Raw genomic sequence first — 13,978 nt, 5'->3', positions numbered from 1 at the left:
ATAATAAGTTTGAACTATAATTAATGCCATGTTAATATGTTATATATTCAATATTACGGATTATTCATTCATCTCGTTTTCTAACTTTCTATAATCGCTTTCTTTGTGATATTCTTTCAAGTACTTACTTAGTACTTCATTAGTTCTCCCGCTACTACTATTTTGCAATAATATATGATTATATTCCATAATACGTATCCTTTTTAATTTTCTTGAATAGTTTTTCACATTACTGGAACAGTAATGAAAATTAGAATATCTCATCATAAAGAGTTTTATTTTTAAAAGAAGCAATATGGTTTTATATTTATATATAATTTAATTACTATATATTTTTTTTATTTTTTATTAATAGCATTTTAAAAGCAAACATGCAATATTTTGAATTTTCTATATATTATATAAAAATGTATTATTAGTGTTTTTTTTATAATTAATCCTTATAAAATGCTAAATTATTAGATTTGTTTTAATATCCTTTTTTCAAAGTAACTATTTGTTTTTTACTACGAAGAGAAATAATTTTCTGCTAAATAATATATTATTAGATTTTTAATTGAGTTTACAACTTATTTGTGAAGAATGTATAATGTTTTTTTTTACTTATATAAATATAAATATATAACATACTATATATAAAATATTGTTAAATAATAAATTGTTTTTAATTAGGAATAATTTACCTCCAGTGTTGGCAAAAAAATATTAAAAGATGTTTAAAGTTTAAAAAGGTAGCATAATTAATAATTAATAAATTTCAATTATAATATATTCATTGATATTTTAAATACTATTAAAGGATTAAAAATTAAGATATTAATTTATGTTAAAATACATATTATTTGACAATGGAAATTATTATTAAAATTAACCATACCTCTCGTTAGTCATAATTAATTTTCCTTAGTTTTTTATGGATCTATATTTTACTTCCCATTTGCATTATTAGAACAAGAAAATAAACAAGTACAGATAAATCCAGTTAGCTGTACACAAGCTTACTATATATATGATATATAAAATACAGATTGTACATCAAATTCGATAATTGCCTAATGGCTACTATACACGTAATTTTTCCTTTTAAATTTCAACTTGAGCAACATGCTTTTATGAAAATTTAATTAAAATTCTTATGATCATTTTTTGTTGCAATTATTAGATAATACTAGGTATTATTAGGTATTTTATTTACATTTATACATTTTTTGAAAGCTTAATAATGATAATTATTATATTTAAGTTTATTTTAATAAGAAATACATTTAAAGTTTTAAATTTTAGACTGTATAAATAATTAAAATGTCAAGTTAAAGCTTGAGCATTTAATACAAGGCTCCTTAATAGTTATTACTAATTATTAGTATTTCATATTGAGACCAAACTAATCTTAAACATAGAAAAGCACAATTTCTTTTTATAGACATTTCAAATTCAAATTTAGTTAATATAAAATAATTAAATGAAAAATAACAATTTTAATAATGTTCATAAATATTGTTCGTGACGACTTGAAAATTGTGTACATATTACATATATTATTGTATTAATATATGCGATGACATTTTCAAAAAATTCTTATTGATTTCAACCTATTGGCTATTCACGCTGTTCTATTGTTGTTGTTACCCGTGCATATTAGTTATTACAATGACATTTCGATATTTTATCGGGTCCCGCAACGCGTTAAATCGAGATTTAGACTGCATTGATCGCACCAGTAACTACCTAAAATTATAATATCAAGAAGTGTACACGCTACAGAATAAAGATTACAGGCGGCCCCTCTATTTAAGTCAGGTTCACAGTTACCACGTCGTCTGTCGCGCGGTGTCCAAAAGTTGAGCTCAGTCCAACATCATAATTTACAACATATTAAGGTCGTATCGTAATGTATAATAATGTATGTCATAAACCTACATTGTTCTGCATATTATAATAATAATATTTAACTTTGGTTTCTTAACGAAATCGATAAAGGCGTCGCGTGACCCGCACCGCTTTCACATATAATGGATTGTATGTGATACGATCGCCACTGCGAAACCAGTAAGTTCAACACCACTACGTTTCGTTTCTTAATAACCGTCCGACTAGCTATGCGGTAGAAATTTACGTTATATTACACAATTAGTGTAATATAACGTGTAATGCGTGTTTGGCATCGAAATTCCAAATGAGGGGATGTTCGCAAGAGGACTATATAGGATTCTAATGTCGGAGTTGAAAACGCGCGATACCTACCCCAAGGTATCCGAAACGGAAAACGTACATATGAATTTATTATTAATTTTCAAGGGATGTTCATATTATATTTGGAGTTTGTGGACGCAGGGGTGCGTAGTTTTTATTTTTGTAAATGTTTTGATAAAAATAATATCACCATATGGATAATATTATATTTTGTTCACATTATTTAAATTTTACTACATAAAATGATATCGCCATGTAATTGATTACATTTGCTGTAGACTTATGTTTATTTACGTTTTCACGTTGGTGCAGAAAAATACATCGAAAATAAAAAAATAATAATGACAATTTTTTGGTAAAAATAATATAAATCTATCTGTGTGTTTTTTTTGTTTTAATGACGTGTGTTTTACACTTTGGACAAATAAAAAAAATATTGTGTTCCAAAACTTTCTATTACAATAGTCACAACCAATAGAATATGTAAATGTGTTATTCCGTCTTCATATAGTTTATTTTATAGCTACAACAATATATAGCCGCATAATCCGACCTAACGCAAGGTTTAGCGGTGTTATTCCACTCATCGTAGAATTTTGAACTGTTTACGTAGAGATTTGTCGATCCCAAATGGGTATTGTCGTTTACCCTAAATAGTGAAATAGGCCGATAAGAATGTGTTGAAAATTCACGTATGACTCTCTAGGGATTTGGACTTTTTTTACTGCGGTCTATCATTTTTTTTTCTTTTAGTACCTATTCCAGTTTCTAAACATACCCTATGCATAATATTATACTAAGTGTACTATATAAACATTAGGAATATGCCAAATCGCATATTTTTCTTTTCTTATCAAACCACGGACCTAAATGAAACTACAACACCTATCTGTAATTATATTACAAAATAATCATTTCGATAATCACATTTTTATTATTAATAATTGACATGATTCTATACTGCATTATACATGACTAAGTTTTAAATGATCGTTAAACTACAGTTCCATATAATCGACAAACCCAATCCTGTGTGACCAAAGGACAACAATAACTAATAAAACAAGGACATGACTGTTTCTCTTACTAAATTTTGCTTAAATTTAACATATCATGGAATAATTGAACAATTGAACAATTAATACCATATATAAATAGCTCTTAGTCAACATTTTAGTGTTTATAAATTGGCACACAATGTGTAATGTAATCTTAATAAATTTCTTCTTTTTGTTATTTAAGCATAATACAATTGGAAAATAAAAAAAAATAGTAATAATAATAAACATTTAATATTTAAATTAATATGGCTTCTATATCACTTCGTCTAATACATCTTTATATTATTGTCAGAGGACTGGCCTAGATCTCTTATCCTATTCAAAAAAGTTTCATAATTCTTAGTTGTTCTTTCTTTGTCATAATTTGCTACACTTTTATCATTAATACCTGTATCCGGCAACTGATTTTATATTGTTATTTATTCTTTTTCTTCCAACACCTCTGTATTACACTAGGTACTTATGATATATTATATGTATTAACTGATTAACATATCTATTAAAAATATTATTTATGTTTCTAATTAAATAAGTAACTGGTGATTATCTTTGTATCATTATCCCTGGTGTTCCACTTATCCCCTTAACCATAATTCTTACACATTTCCTTCAGTAATTTCATAATTATTTTAGTTCCACTTCCTCCAGAGTTTTCTTTGGATTTTACAAATTTAATTTAATGCTTATATTTTACAAAAAGTTTCAATCGATTAAGTGATACAATAAATGGCCTGCTAATATATAACAGTACAGGACTAACTCCTGTTGTACTATATCTTATAATATAATACAGTAGACGCCGCTTATAAGACTCACGGATATAAGGTTAAGTCGCTTATTAGACTCAAAATCGTCTGGAACGGTCCGGACGTATCAAAATACATTAAAAAAAAAAAATCGGTTATAAGACCCAAATTTCGTAAAATAAATAGCAGAAAATAAACTTTTTTGGTTATAATTTAAAAATAAATTGGTATAGAAAAATTAAATAATATTCGTGTTGATTATAATTGTTGTACAATGAACGATCAGTCGCTATTCGAATTTCAACGCGTCCTTTTCTTGTTGTTAACATGAGTGCTAATCTAACGCGACGTGCTCTTAGTTTGAGTGATAAACTAGACATTTTATTACGAAACAGTATATTTTCGGAATAGTAGCATAAAATAAAAACAAACTAAAATTATAAATTTTTTTCAAAAATAATTTTTCAAAATAAATAATAAATACATTATACATACATCCTTTATAATTTTTTATTAATGTATAATTTTTATATGTAATATAAATTTTAGTTTTTTTTTTTATCAGGATTATTCAATTTATTTAATAAAGAGTATGTAGTATGTAATATGTGTTAAAGTATTAAAATTAAAGCAAAATATGTAGTAAAATAAAATTTATAAATACGTAATTAAATTTTTTTTTCCACTTCGCCTATAAAATTCATTCGGTTATAAGACTCACTTTGTGCTGGTCCCAAAGTGAGTCTTATAAAGCGGCGTTTACTGTATATGATAAGTTGATAAGATAAAATTACTTATGTTAAAATGTTGATATATATGTTCGTATTTTGATGGAAATATATGTATATTTTTTTTAAGTTTCAACATATTTTCGGTGGTTTTGTTTTAAAGTGTAAGTAAATGAGGAAGTTTTCATATGTAACTATAAAACACAATGTTTTTACTAATTTCTGTCGATCATATACACGGTTCGTTATCGATGAACAACTTTTCCAGGAATATCCTAAAGGTTATAATGAAAAGTATTATTTAAAATGTGAATTAACTTTAGTGATATTAGGATAGTTTTACACGAAACGCCACTTACATAAAGTCTTTTCAATGTTATAAAATTAACTAGATAAAAATAAAGCATACCGTGCAGTAAAATATGAGCGAAATGTAAATTTTTTCCTAAAAATGCTAAAACTTTTCGTCACCTTAAGAAGAAACAGGAAAATCAAAGGATTTATGTTGTTAAATGTTAATACATTTATGTTTTGTTGTATTTCTTATTTTGAAACACAAGACAATAATACCGTGTTATTTTTATTACGAAATTTACGAAGTATGACTAAATTTTTTTTGTTGTTAATATAGATTATTGGCTTATGATAGTTAAAATGTGTTTTCATAGTAAAAGGATTTAATATAATGTTTTAGAGTTTACATAGTGAAAAGGCAAAAGGAAACAGTTTTATAAAATTAAATTACAAAAAGTGAAAATTAATAAATGTATAGATAGTGCAATAATTACATTTTTGGAAAGAAAACAGTGCCATACCTATAAGTGATGTTTCTGGTCACATCTACCCGTTGTTAAAATGTTTTATATTATGTTTAATGACAAGGCCTACACTTTTTACGAAAAACTCGGTGGCGGTCGTATGAAAAGTGAAGTGGCGGTGTATGGGAAACTTAATAATATTATATATTTTCATAACTTTATAATATCCATGGTTCACGGAGTGGGACTGATGTGGCACAATACGTGGAAAAAAAATAAACACTCAGGGTGTTCGTGTACGTGTTACAGTCGCGTAAATAGCAGTATGGTAAAGCCTATGCAACTGTATATGTTGAATTGAATAAAGCGAATTCAATTTAACAGATAGATAATATTACATTTGTGTGGCTTTAATAATATTAGACCTAATTCAAATGAAATCGCGATGTCTTCTAAAAATAATTCGGTTTTATTTTTTACAAAAAAAATGTTATACTTACTAGAAGTTTTCATTTTAAAATAACAATACACCTTAACAGAACTCCACACATTAATTTGTTACCTCTGATTATTATTTCATGTGCGGCATCTATACAGTATTATAAAGACAATTTATTTTTGTAGGATCGACATGTTTGAACCAATATTAGTGTGCCAATTATTAAGTATTAATTTATTGTCATAGGTTTGGGACAGTTTAAATGAATTGTATTTATTATTGTATCAGTAAATTACCTTTAATTTATAGGTTTTTTTGCGTTCATCAAAAAAGTGTATGATACCAAATAATATGTTATAGATACCTTGTACGAGCCGAATACTGATAAAATATACATAGTTATGAACATATTTTACTTTGATCTCTGAACAATTGTAAGTACAACTGTATTTTTCTTGATAAAAAAAAGTCAAATATTTAAAAATAATTCAAAAGTTTTAAAAAAAATGTACAGTTTTTCTTTGAGAGAGTCTAAAATCCATTAGAATTTTGCTATAGCCTTAAAACTTACGTGATATAAACATAAATATTTTCGAACTAGTTAAAATTTAGTTCATTTTTAATATATAAGTTATGTAGGGCTGAAACTTATACAAACATTACAAACAACTAATGCCTACTTCGTGTAATTTACGTTTTAAATTGATGTTCACAAAAATCAATATTGCTAAAGATAAATAAACATGCAATTATTATGAACCAATTGTAATTTTACATATCGCAATAATAATTCATAACTGTATGTCTGTATTCATTTTATAGCAGTACAATATTTATTTAATGCATTTTAATAATACGATTAAAAGTGTACGGCGTTTTAGATAGGCAATTTAGCTTGAATTTTTTTACTATTTAGGGACCATTTATTCGAAACTAAGGAATAATATGAAAGTATTTTCAAAAGTAGTATTATGATCATACTTTTACACGCAAACAACAACAAACAATGTTTTGTGTTTTTTACATTAAAAAATCTTTTTTTGAGCTTATAGGTTTACTATGAGTAACTATTAATTATTAACTTGGTTTATCCAAAATGCGTGATATGTTATAAAAACCTGGTAATTACATTGCTTTATTTATGTTTCCATAGTTTTAAACAATCTTTTAAAAAGTAAATGAGATATTCAATTTAAATAACAATATCTATTTTTCTTTAATTTTCAATCGAAAGGGTTATACAAGACTTATTTCATAGTACCAACAAATGAAAACAATCGAAAAAGTTATTGAAAATTAATAACTTCCTCGTTTTACCTTTTATATAAAGTTATTTCACAGTATAATCCCATTCAGTTGGATAGTTAAAGAATTCACGTTTGCTTAAATATAAATAAAATATGAAAAAGCATTTACAATAATTTGTTTTCAAAATGGTAGATACTGCACTACTGTGTGTAGGAACATTGCCAAGTATTAATTTCATTTACATGAATATTAATAGTGATGTTTGAAATAACCCATTCAAACATTATTAGTTGACCATGTTCATTGATTGGCGCTATTATATCGATATGAATGTTATAAAAATAAAATAAAATGCGTATTCATTGAATTTGCAAGTACTTACATAAATACATAATAATATTTAGGTTATTGAAATTATATAATATTATAAGAATCATCGTTTTTGACGAAATCCAACATAATCAATGTTTTTGTTATGAACTATTTGAGATCTTATCATCCGTATTATCGTATACTTACACTTTCTTATTTTTATTATAAATATAATCTATTATATATAATAGATGAGTAATTGTGTAAACAACATATCATTATTATCTATTTTGTTTAGATATCGATTTTATTTTTATCAATATGTTATTTATTTTTGGAAAAAAAATTATTTGAATACAAATACCAAAAAATATGTGTCGAATATATTTGTTTAGAGCAAATTTTTAACGTTTCGTGTGTTGACTTTGTCTAGGGAAAGTCGTTGATAAAAAAATAACTTAAAACTATATTTTTAAGATTCATATTATAACGGTAGATTTCATTATCTTATCTATTTTTTGTGTTGCCATTATAACAATAATTGTTAGGCTAATACAAGATACGTAAAATAACAAATTATAATAAATTATATGTACAAATGAATCACTGACTAATTGTGTACATACTTTTATCGTTTTAGAAGTTAGAAATGTGCAATAACTGTACATATTTTTGAATGAATAATATTTTATTGTTAAATGTTTTATAGGTATTTTGGTAAATGTAATTTATAGCATATCTGCCGTATTAAATGCGTTTTAGGTATACTAAGTAGGTATAGTACGTACAGTGATTAGTAACAAAAAACATATCTTTGGCCTTCAAAGTTCGTGCGTCTATAATACATTTTTCATTTTTCACGCTTATTATATTTAATAGTTATTCATTGCCCATTTATATTTTGTTTTATTCATATGAAAAAATGATTGAAGTTAATTGTAAATGACAAACGTACAATGGTACGAATAATTTTTCTTTTAAAATGCGAAAAATAAAACCTTTTAAAAGATGATCAAATAAGTCAGTATAAATATTACAACTTGAACCATTTAATGGAAATGTTTAATATATTATTTTGAACAAATATATTGTTAAATTACAAATAATATTTTATAAAATATAAATAACATACTACAGTAGAATTCTATTTTATAATAAATCTCTGTAAATATTTTTAAATAAAAATTAATTAATTAAAAGTGTTGTATTGTTCGTTTATTAACAAGAATAATATAATATAATATACAGATACCAATAATTTGTATATATAATATAATAATGTAAAATGTTCTTTATTAATAAATAAATAATTGAGCATCTTGATAATTTTTTTAATACAATATTAATATCATATAAATTATAAATAATGTTTTAAGCGTTTTTATAAGATAAAAATATGTTTTTTTTATTTTTAGTATACAAATAATATAATTTATACACCAATTCATTTTAGATTCTGAGTGGACCGATGTATCTATTGATTTTATAATGACGTAATTTGTATGATGCGTGTTTAGTGTATACACGATAACTAGTAGAAAAAATTACTTCAATTTTAAACTTTGAGAGTGGATTTAAATTAAAAATTGCATCTAGTTTGTACTTTTAAGTTAAAACTAATATAATATAATCAGGAAAAACAAACAAAAAATCAAGGTAAAACGGTATTTTTTACGCAAATTTAGTTTTCAACAAAATATATTTTGTTTTTTTTTTAATGTAATTTATAGACGAATAATCATAAATAATTAAAATTTTTTGATTCTTTTTGAATTATTCATATTATTTATAAGACATTTGAATTTTCCATTTTTAGTTTTTTTTTTATGACTTAATAAAAAAAGTTATTCACTGAGTAAAAATGCTTGACAATTTCACATAAGATTCCTCATAAGTTGTTAATAGTCATATTACAGATATGAAAAATAAATAATTAATTATGGTTTTTAGATCTTAAAATACATACAGTCATTTTTTTGGTTTAAATATTATGTCCAAAACCGAGTTCTATATTTTACGCCTTTATAATATTTAAAATTAATTTTATTAATAATATATTATACATAATTTTATTATACCTTATATTTTATTATTGTAACCATAAAAATGGCAAAAAATTTGAAAAAAATATATTCTCAGAAAATTATTCGTTTATCATTTATAAATATTAATTCAATACTAAAAATTAATACGATTTTTTGTATGTTTTTTAGATGCTTGTTAAATTTATAGATGTATATTAAATTGATACGGTTGTTTACGATTTAGACTTTGAGTGTCTGTAAACTATACTAAGTAAACTGAGCTCTATTCAGAATTGTTTTTTTCAAAAATCAATACCGCGGGTCCAATGCATGGTTTTTGCATCCCGTTTCACTTTTTTCCAATTTAAATAATAATATTTGTATCTCAAGAGCTTTTTAAGTGCATATTTATTTAAAATTGGATCCTAAAGTCATCTCAGACAACCCAAAAACAATTTTGTAGAGATGTTATTATTAATAAATTAATAGTGATTTGTGAAAAACTTAACTAATTTTATTAAGCCTAATCAATTTTACAGACATTTACAAAATCATCATAATATTATACATTGAAATTTGTTTAAGTTTTTAGTTTAAAATACAGTTTAATAACATTACGCAAATAAAAAAAAACCGTGTCAAACGTTATAGCTAAATAGCCACACCACCGGCTTCTATCTAAAAAAAAAAAAGCTTTCGATAAAAATATTAAATATTGTCTATAAATAGTGATATAATACCTTATCTAAAATTAATACGATAAGTCAAAATTATTTTTTATAGAAACGGATCATCCATATTTTATTAATTACAAAATAAATTATATTATTTTAGGACCGATTTCTCATATTAAAATTTAGTGTATTGATTACTGATTACACAATATCTTAAAATGGTTTTGTCTTTTGTAATATAAATAAATTTCTTATTATTTTGCCTACAATGTTTTTTACATTCTTGTAATATCTATTTATAAATAAAATAAATTTTGTGGTTTCCATTTAAATAAATGAAGATATTTATAGAAATATTATATTATAGGTAAAAGTATAGCAATATAACCATTAACCATAGCAACCAAAAAATATAAGTAAACAGAATTATATTAAAGTAGTATGCAACCATTAAAAAACATAATATTGTAATTATACAGGAGAAATGGTAATGAGTATCAGAAGTATTATTTTGATAATTTTATTATCATTAAAAAAATGACATCAAAATATTTTGTAGGAAAAGGCAACTACAATTAAGGAAGCATTACTGAAATGGCAGGAAATAAACAAACAGCCGCTCGCAGAAGCTACATATGTCGGCTTGCAATTCCAATGGCCACCAATTGAAAAAATGGATGCTAGCCTATCAGTTTTAAAAAATTGCGAGTAAATTACATTAAAAAAAAAAAAAGGAATAGTTATTTATTTATTTTAACCAGTTATTAATTTGCAACACCATTGGTGTGTTATGATTTGTTTTTGAACTTAACATAACGTTGTATACACAATAGTTAATAATATACGTGTATATTTACATAATCAGTATTTGTAGTTTAGTTTTATATATTCTGCATAGATAATTTTCAATTTATATTTTTGCTGTTTTGTATATTTTGATGTTTTTTCGTAGAAAATTATCATTGAGCACCAATTGTATTGAAAAAATTAATGGTCTCGACGCTTTAAAAAACTTAAAAATATTATCATTGTCACGGAATAACTTAAAAAATTTCAATGGAATAGAAAAATTGGCTGATACTTTAGAAGAATTATGGATATCGTATAATTATATTGAAAAAACAAAAGGTATTTTAGGAATGAAGAAACTGAAAGTATTATATATGAGTAATAATACAATCGATAGTTGGAGTGAGGTGCAAAAACTTTTAAAATTGGAAAATCTCCATGAATTAATATTGACCGGTAAAGATGTTTTTTTAATATTCATAATATTTTTAAGGTTAAAATTAAACGCGATTAAATATATTTTAGGCAATCCCATACAAGAGTCTATGGAAGAAAACGATTGGCGTACTGAATGCATTAAGAGACTGACGCAAATATCGATTTTGGACGGAATTCCTATTATAAGAGAATAACAAATCGTCAACATTTTTACATAATTCAATAAAATATTCAATTAAATATATTATTATATCACGAAAAAACCGCGTATTATAATATATAATCGAATTACAAAATAAAAAAATAATTTTTATTAAACTTTTAAAAAATCAAGTACTCGTATATTCAAATCAGTTTTAGTTAGGTACCTACTGCGTGTTGGCACAGATTTAAAATATGTTTTTCTTCTATATGGTAAAAAAAATTGTATTTTTATCACTTGTACATCTTAAAGCACTTGTAGGTTAGGTATACTGTTTGATTTTTATAAATGTATTATTATTATTGTAATAATATATACAATATGTTTATTATTTATCTGTATTATAATTTGTTTGTGCTGGTCATAAAATCGTTTTATTATTTTGTAATTTGTCGTTTAATATGACATAATATCATCATAATATGTATTAAATACGTAATAATTGTTATTAAACACGTGTAAAATACCGAGAAAAAGATAAGCACATTTCAAAAATATTTCGTTTTATTATAATAATGATTCTATAACACTATGGAGAGTACGATCAAAATATTAAATTCAGTGAAAAAAGATACATATTTGAATACAAGTACTTAAAATATAAAAATTACATTTGTTTTATTCATCATATCATGCTCTTTTGGATAGAAACTCATAAAAAGCAAGTAATCAACAGCGGGATTGTGGAGTATACGATATGTGACTTGTATCAAATACAAGAATCTTTTACGAACTAAATATAAATATTATTATAAAGGTGAATGTGTGAATGATATTTAATTTTATATTATACTATTAAACGTTATATTATTATTATGTAGTCTATGTGATGTACCTATATTGGCTATGTTACAAAATTGGTTGTGTGTAAAAGGTGTTAATTTAACGACTAACACGTTTTATCACCAATACTATATTACTCTATCGTCATACACGAGTAGATTATCGGTTAATATTCAAAAGTTAGTTAATTAAATATAATTTAATAAATAGTGAGTAACAATTTGTATTACCTATATAGTGATTTAAAAGTATAGTCGAAAATAAGTCGATTTTTATAATGTTTAAGAAAACAAGAGCCACGTATTGTGACTACAACTGTAGATATTTGATAAAAAAAATATCTGAATATTATGGTAATTGAATTAATTCATTATTATTATTAATGGATATTACACTCTGATAGTTAACGACAGTTAAATCTGCTTTACGGATACCTTATCAAGCCCCTGTTGATTTTATCTCCAAAATACCGGACTATTAAAATGCTATAAGAACAACTAGAATGGAACCTCTTGAGTTTTAGTTAAGTGTTAAAATTGAAAATTTCATTCATTTTTAACTAAAAATAAATAGTTATAGTTAAATATGGTTTTAATTAATTATAAAAATTTGGTGTTTTACTAAACTTTATCATTAAGACCTATAAAATTTTATTTATTTCATACGTGGTGCTTATACATACAAATATAAAATGGAGCAATTGTCTAGACCAGAGTATGATACAGGTATCTATTGAAATTAATAAGATGGTGGCAGTTGTTAATTTTCATAGTTTTGATAAGGTCTAGATTTTTTTCATTCAAATATATAGTGAAGAATAAACCGCAGTGAAGGAATACGGTATCTCATTTTTGGAAGAAAACGGATACTGTAATGAACGATGTGTATGTACTGAGTGTGCGGACTAATAATATCGCTATTTCGTGATGGTGTGAGTTACGTCATCACTCGGTCTTTCCACCGTTGATGTAGTGCAAGTGTATTTTGTTCCTAATGGCGAGGAAAATATTTTTTTGTTTTATGCTCTCTACTGAGCGCAATCCTAATTGCTAAGTGTTATTATTCATTAGTAGGTAGGTTAGATGTCTGCGACATTAATTTCTTGCAAAATTATATTATAATAGTTGATCAATCGACGTGTTAAAAAAAAAAAAAAAAAAATAGCGATTACACATTAACTGCGGGACCACAATCTGATTTCGTAGTGACGAATTCTCTTGTAATACACAAATACGAAATCGAATGTATAGATATTATAGTTCATATTTCGTGTTATGCGTGCAATGCCTACACTATATATACACGTTGTCCAGTGGGGCTTACCTTTGTCCTCGTTGTGAGTACTTACGTCATATTTTATTCATCACACAGTCATTTCGGGTTCAATTATGACGAACAATGGACAAAACAGGTATCCAGCGGTGTCATTTAATTAAATATGGAGTAGGTTATTGTTTGCAAGCCAACTATATGCCGGTAATCGATTGAAGAATAGTAAAATAATTTATTGTTTACAGTGTTTACAATGTTTACACAGTTAATAACGAATTAAATAACATCAGTAATTTGTTTGCTAAACATCC

The 13,978-nt window shown here is 24.9% G+C and overlaps 1 protein-coding gene across 1 annotated transcript; it reads left to right on the top strand.

The window, feature by feature from the left end:
• Positions 1-10,739: 10,739 nt before the first annotated feature.
• LOC113558542 (dynein light chain 1, axonemal-like) lies at positions 10,740-11,604 on the top strand (the record flags this gene model as incomplete). Its single annotated transcript, XM_026964029.1, is given in 3 exon segments — positions 10,740-10,891; positions 11,136-11,428; positions 11,498-11,604. Coding segments are annotated over 3 exon segments (552 nt in total), but the record flags the coding sequence as incomplete, so codon positions are not given.
• Between the last annotated feature and the right edge of the window lie 2,374 nt (positions 11,605-13,978).

This window comes from Rhopalosiphum maidis, chromosome 3, assembly GCF_003676215.2.
Source record: "Rhopalosiphum maidis isolate BTI-1 chromosome 3, ASM367621v3, whole genome shotgun sequence".
In the NCBI taxonomy this organism is placed as follows: Eukaryota; Metazoa; Arthropoda; class Insecta; order Hemiptera; family Aphididae; genus Rhopalosiphum; species Rhopalosiphum maidis.
The sequence above is the reverse complement of the archived record's forward strand: the minus strand, read 5'-3'. Positions and strand labels throughout refer to the sequence as shown.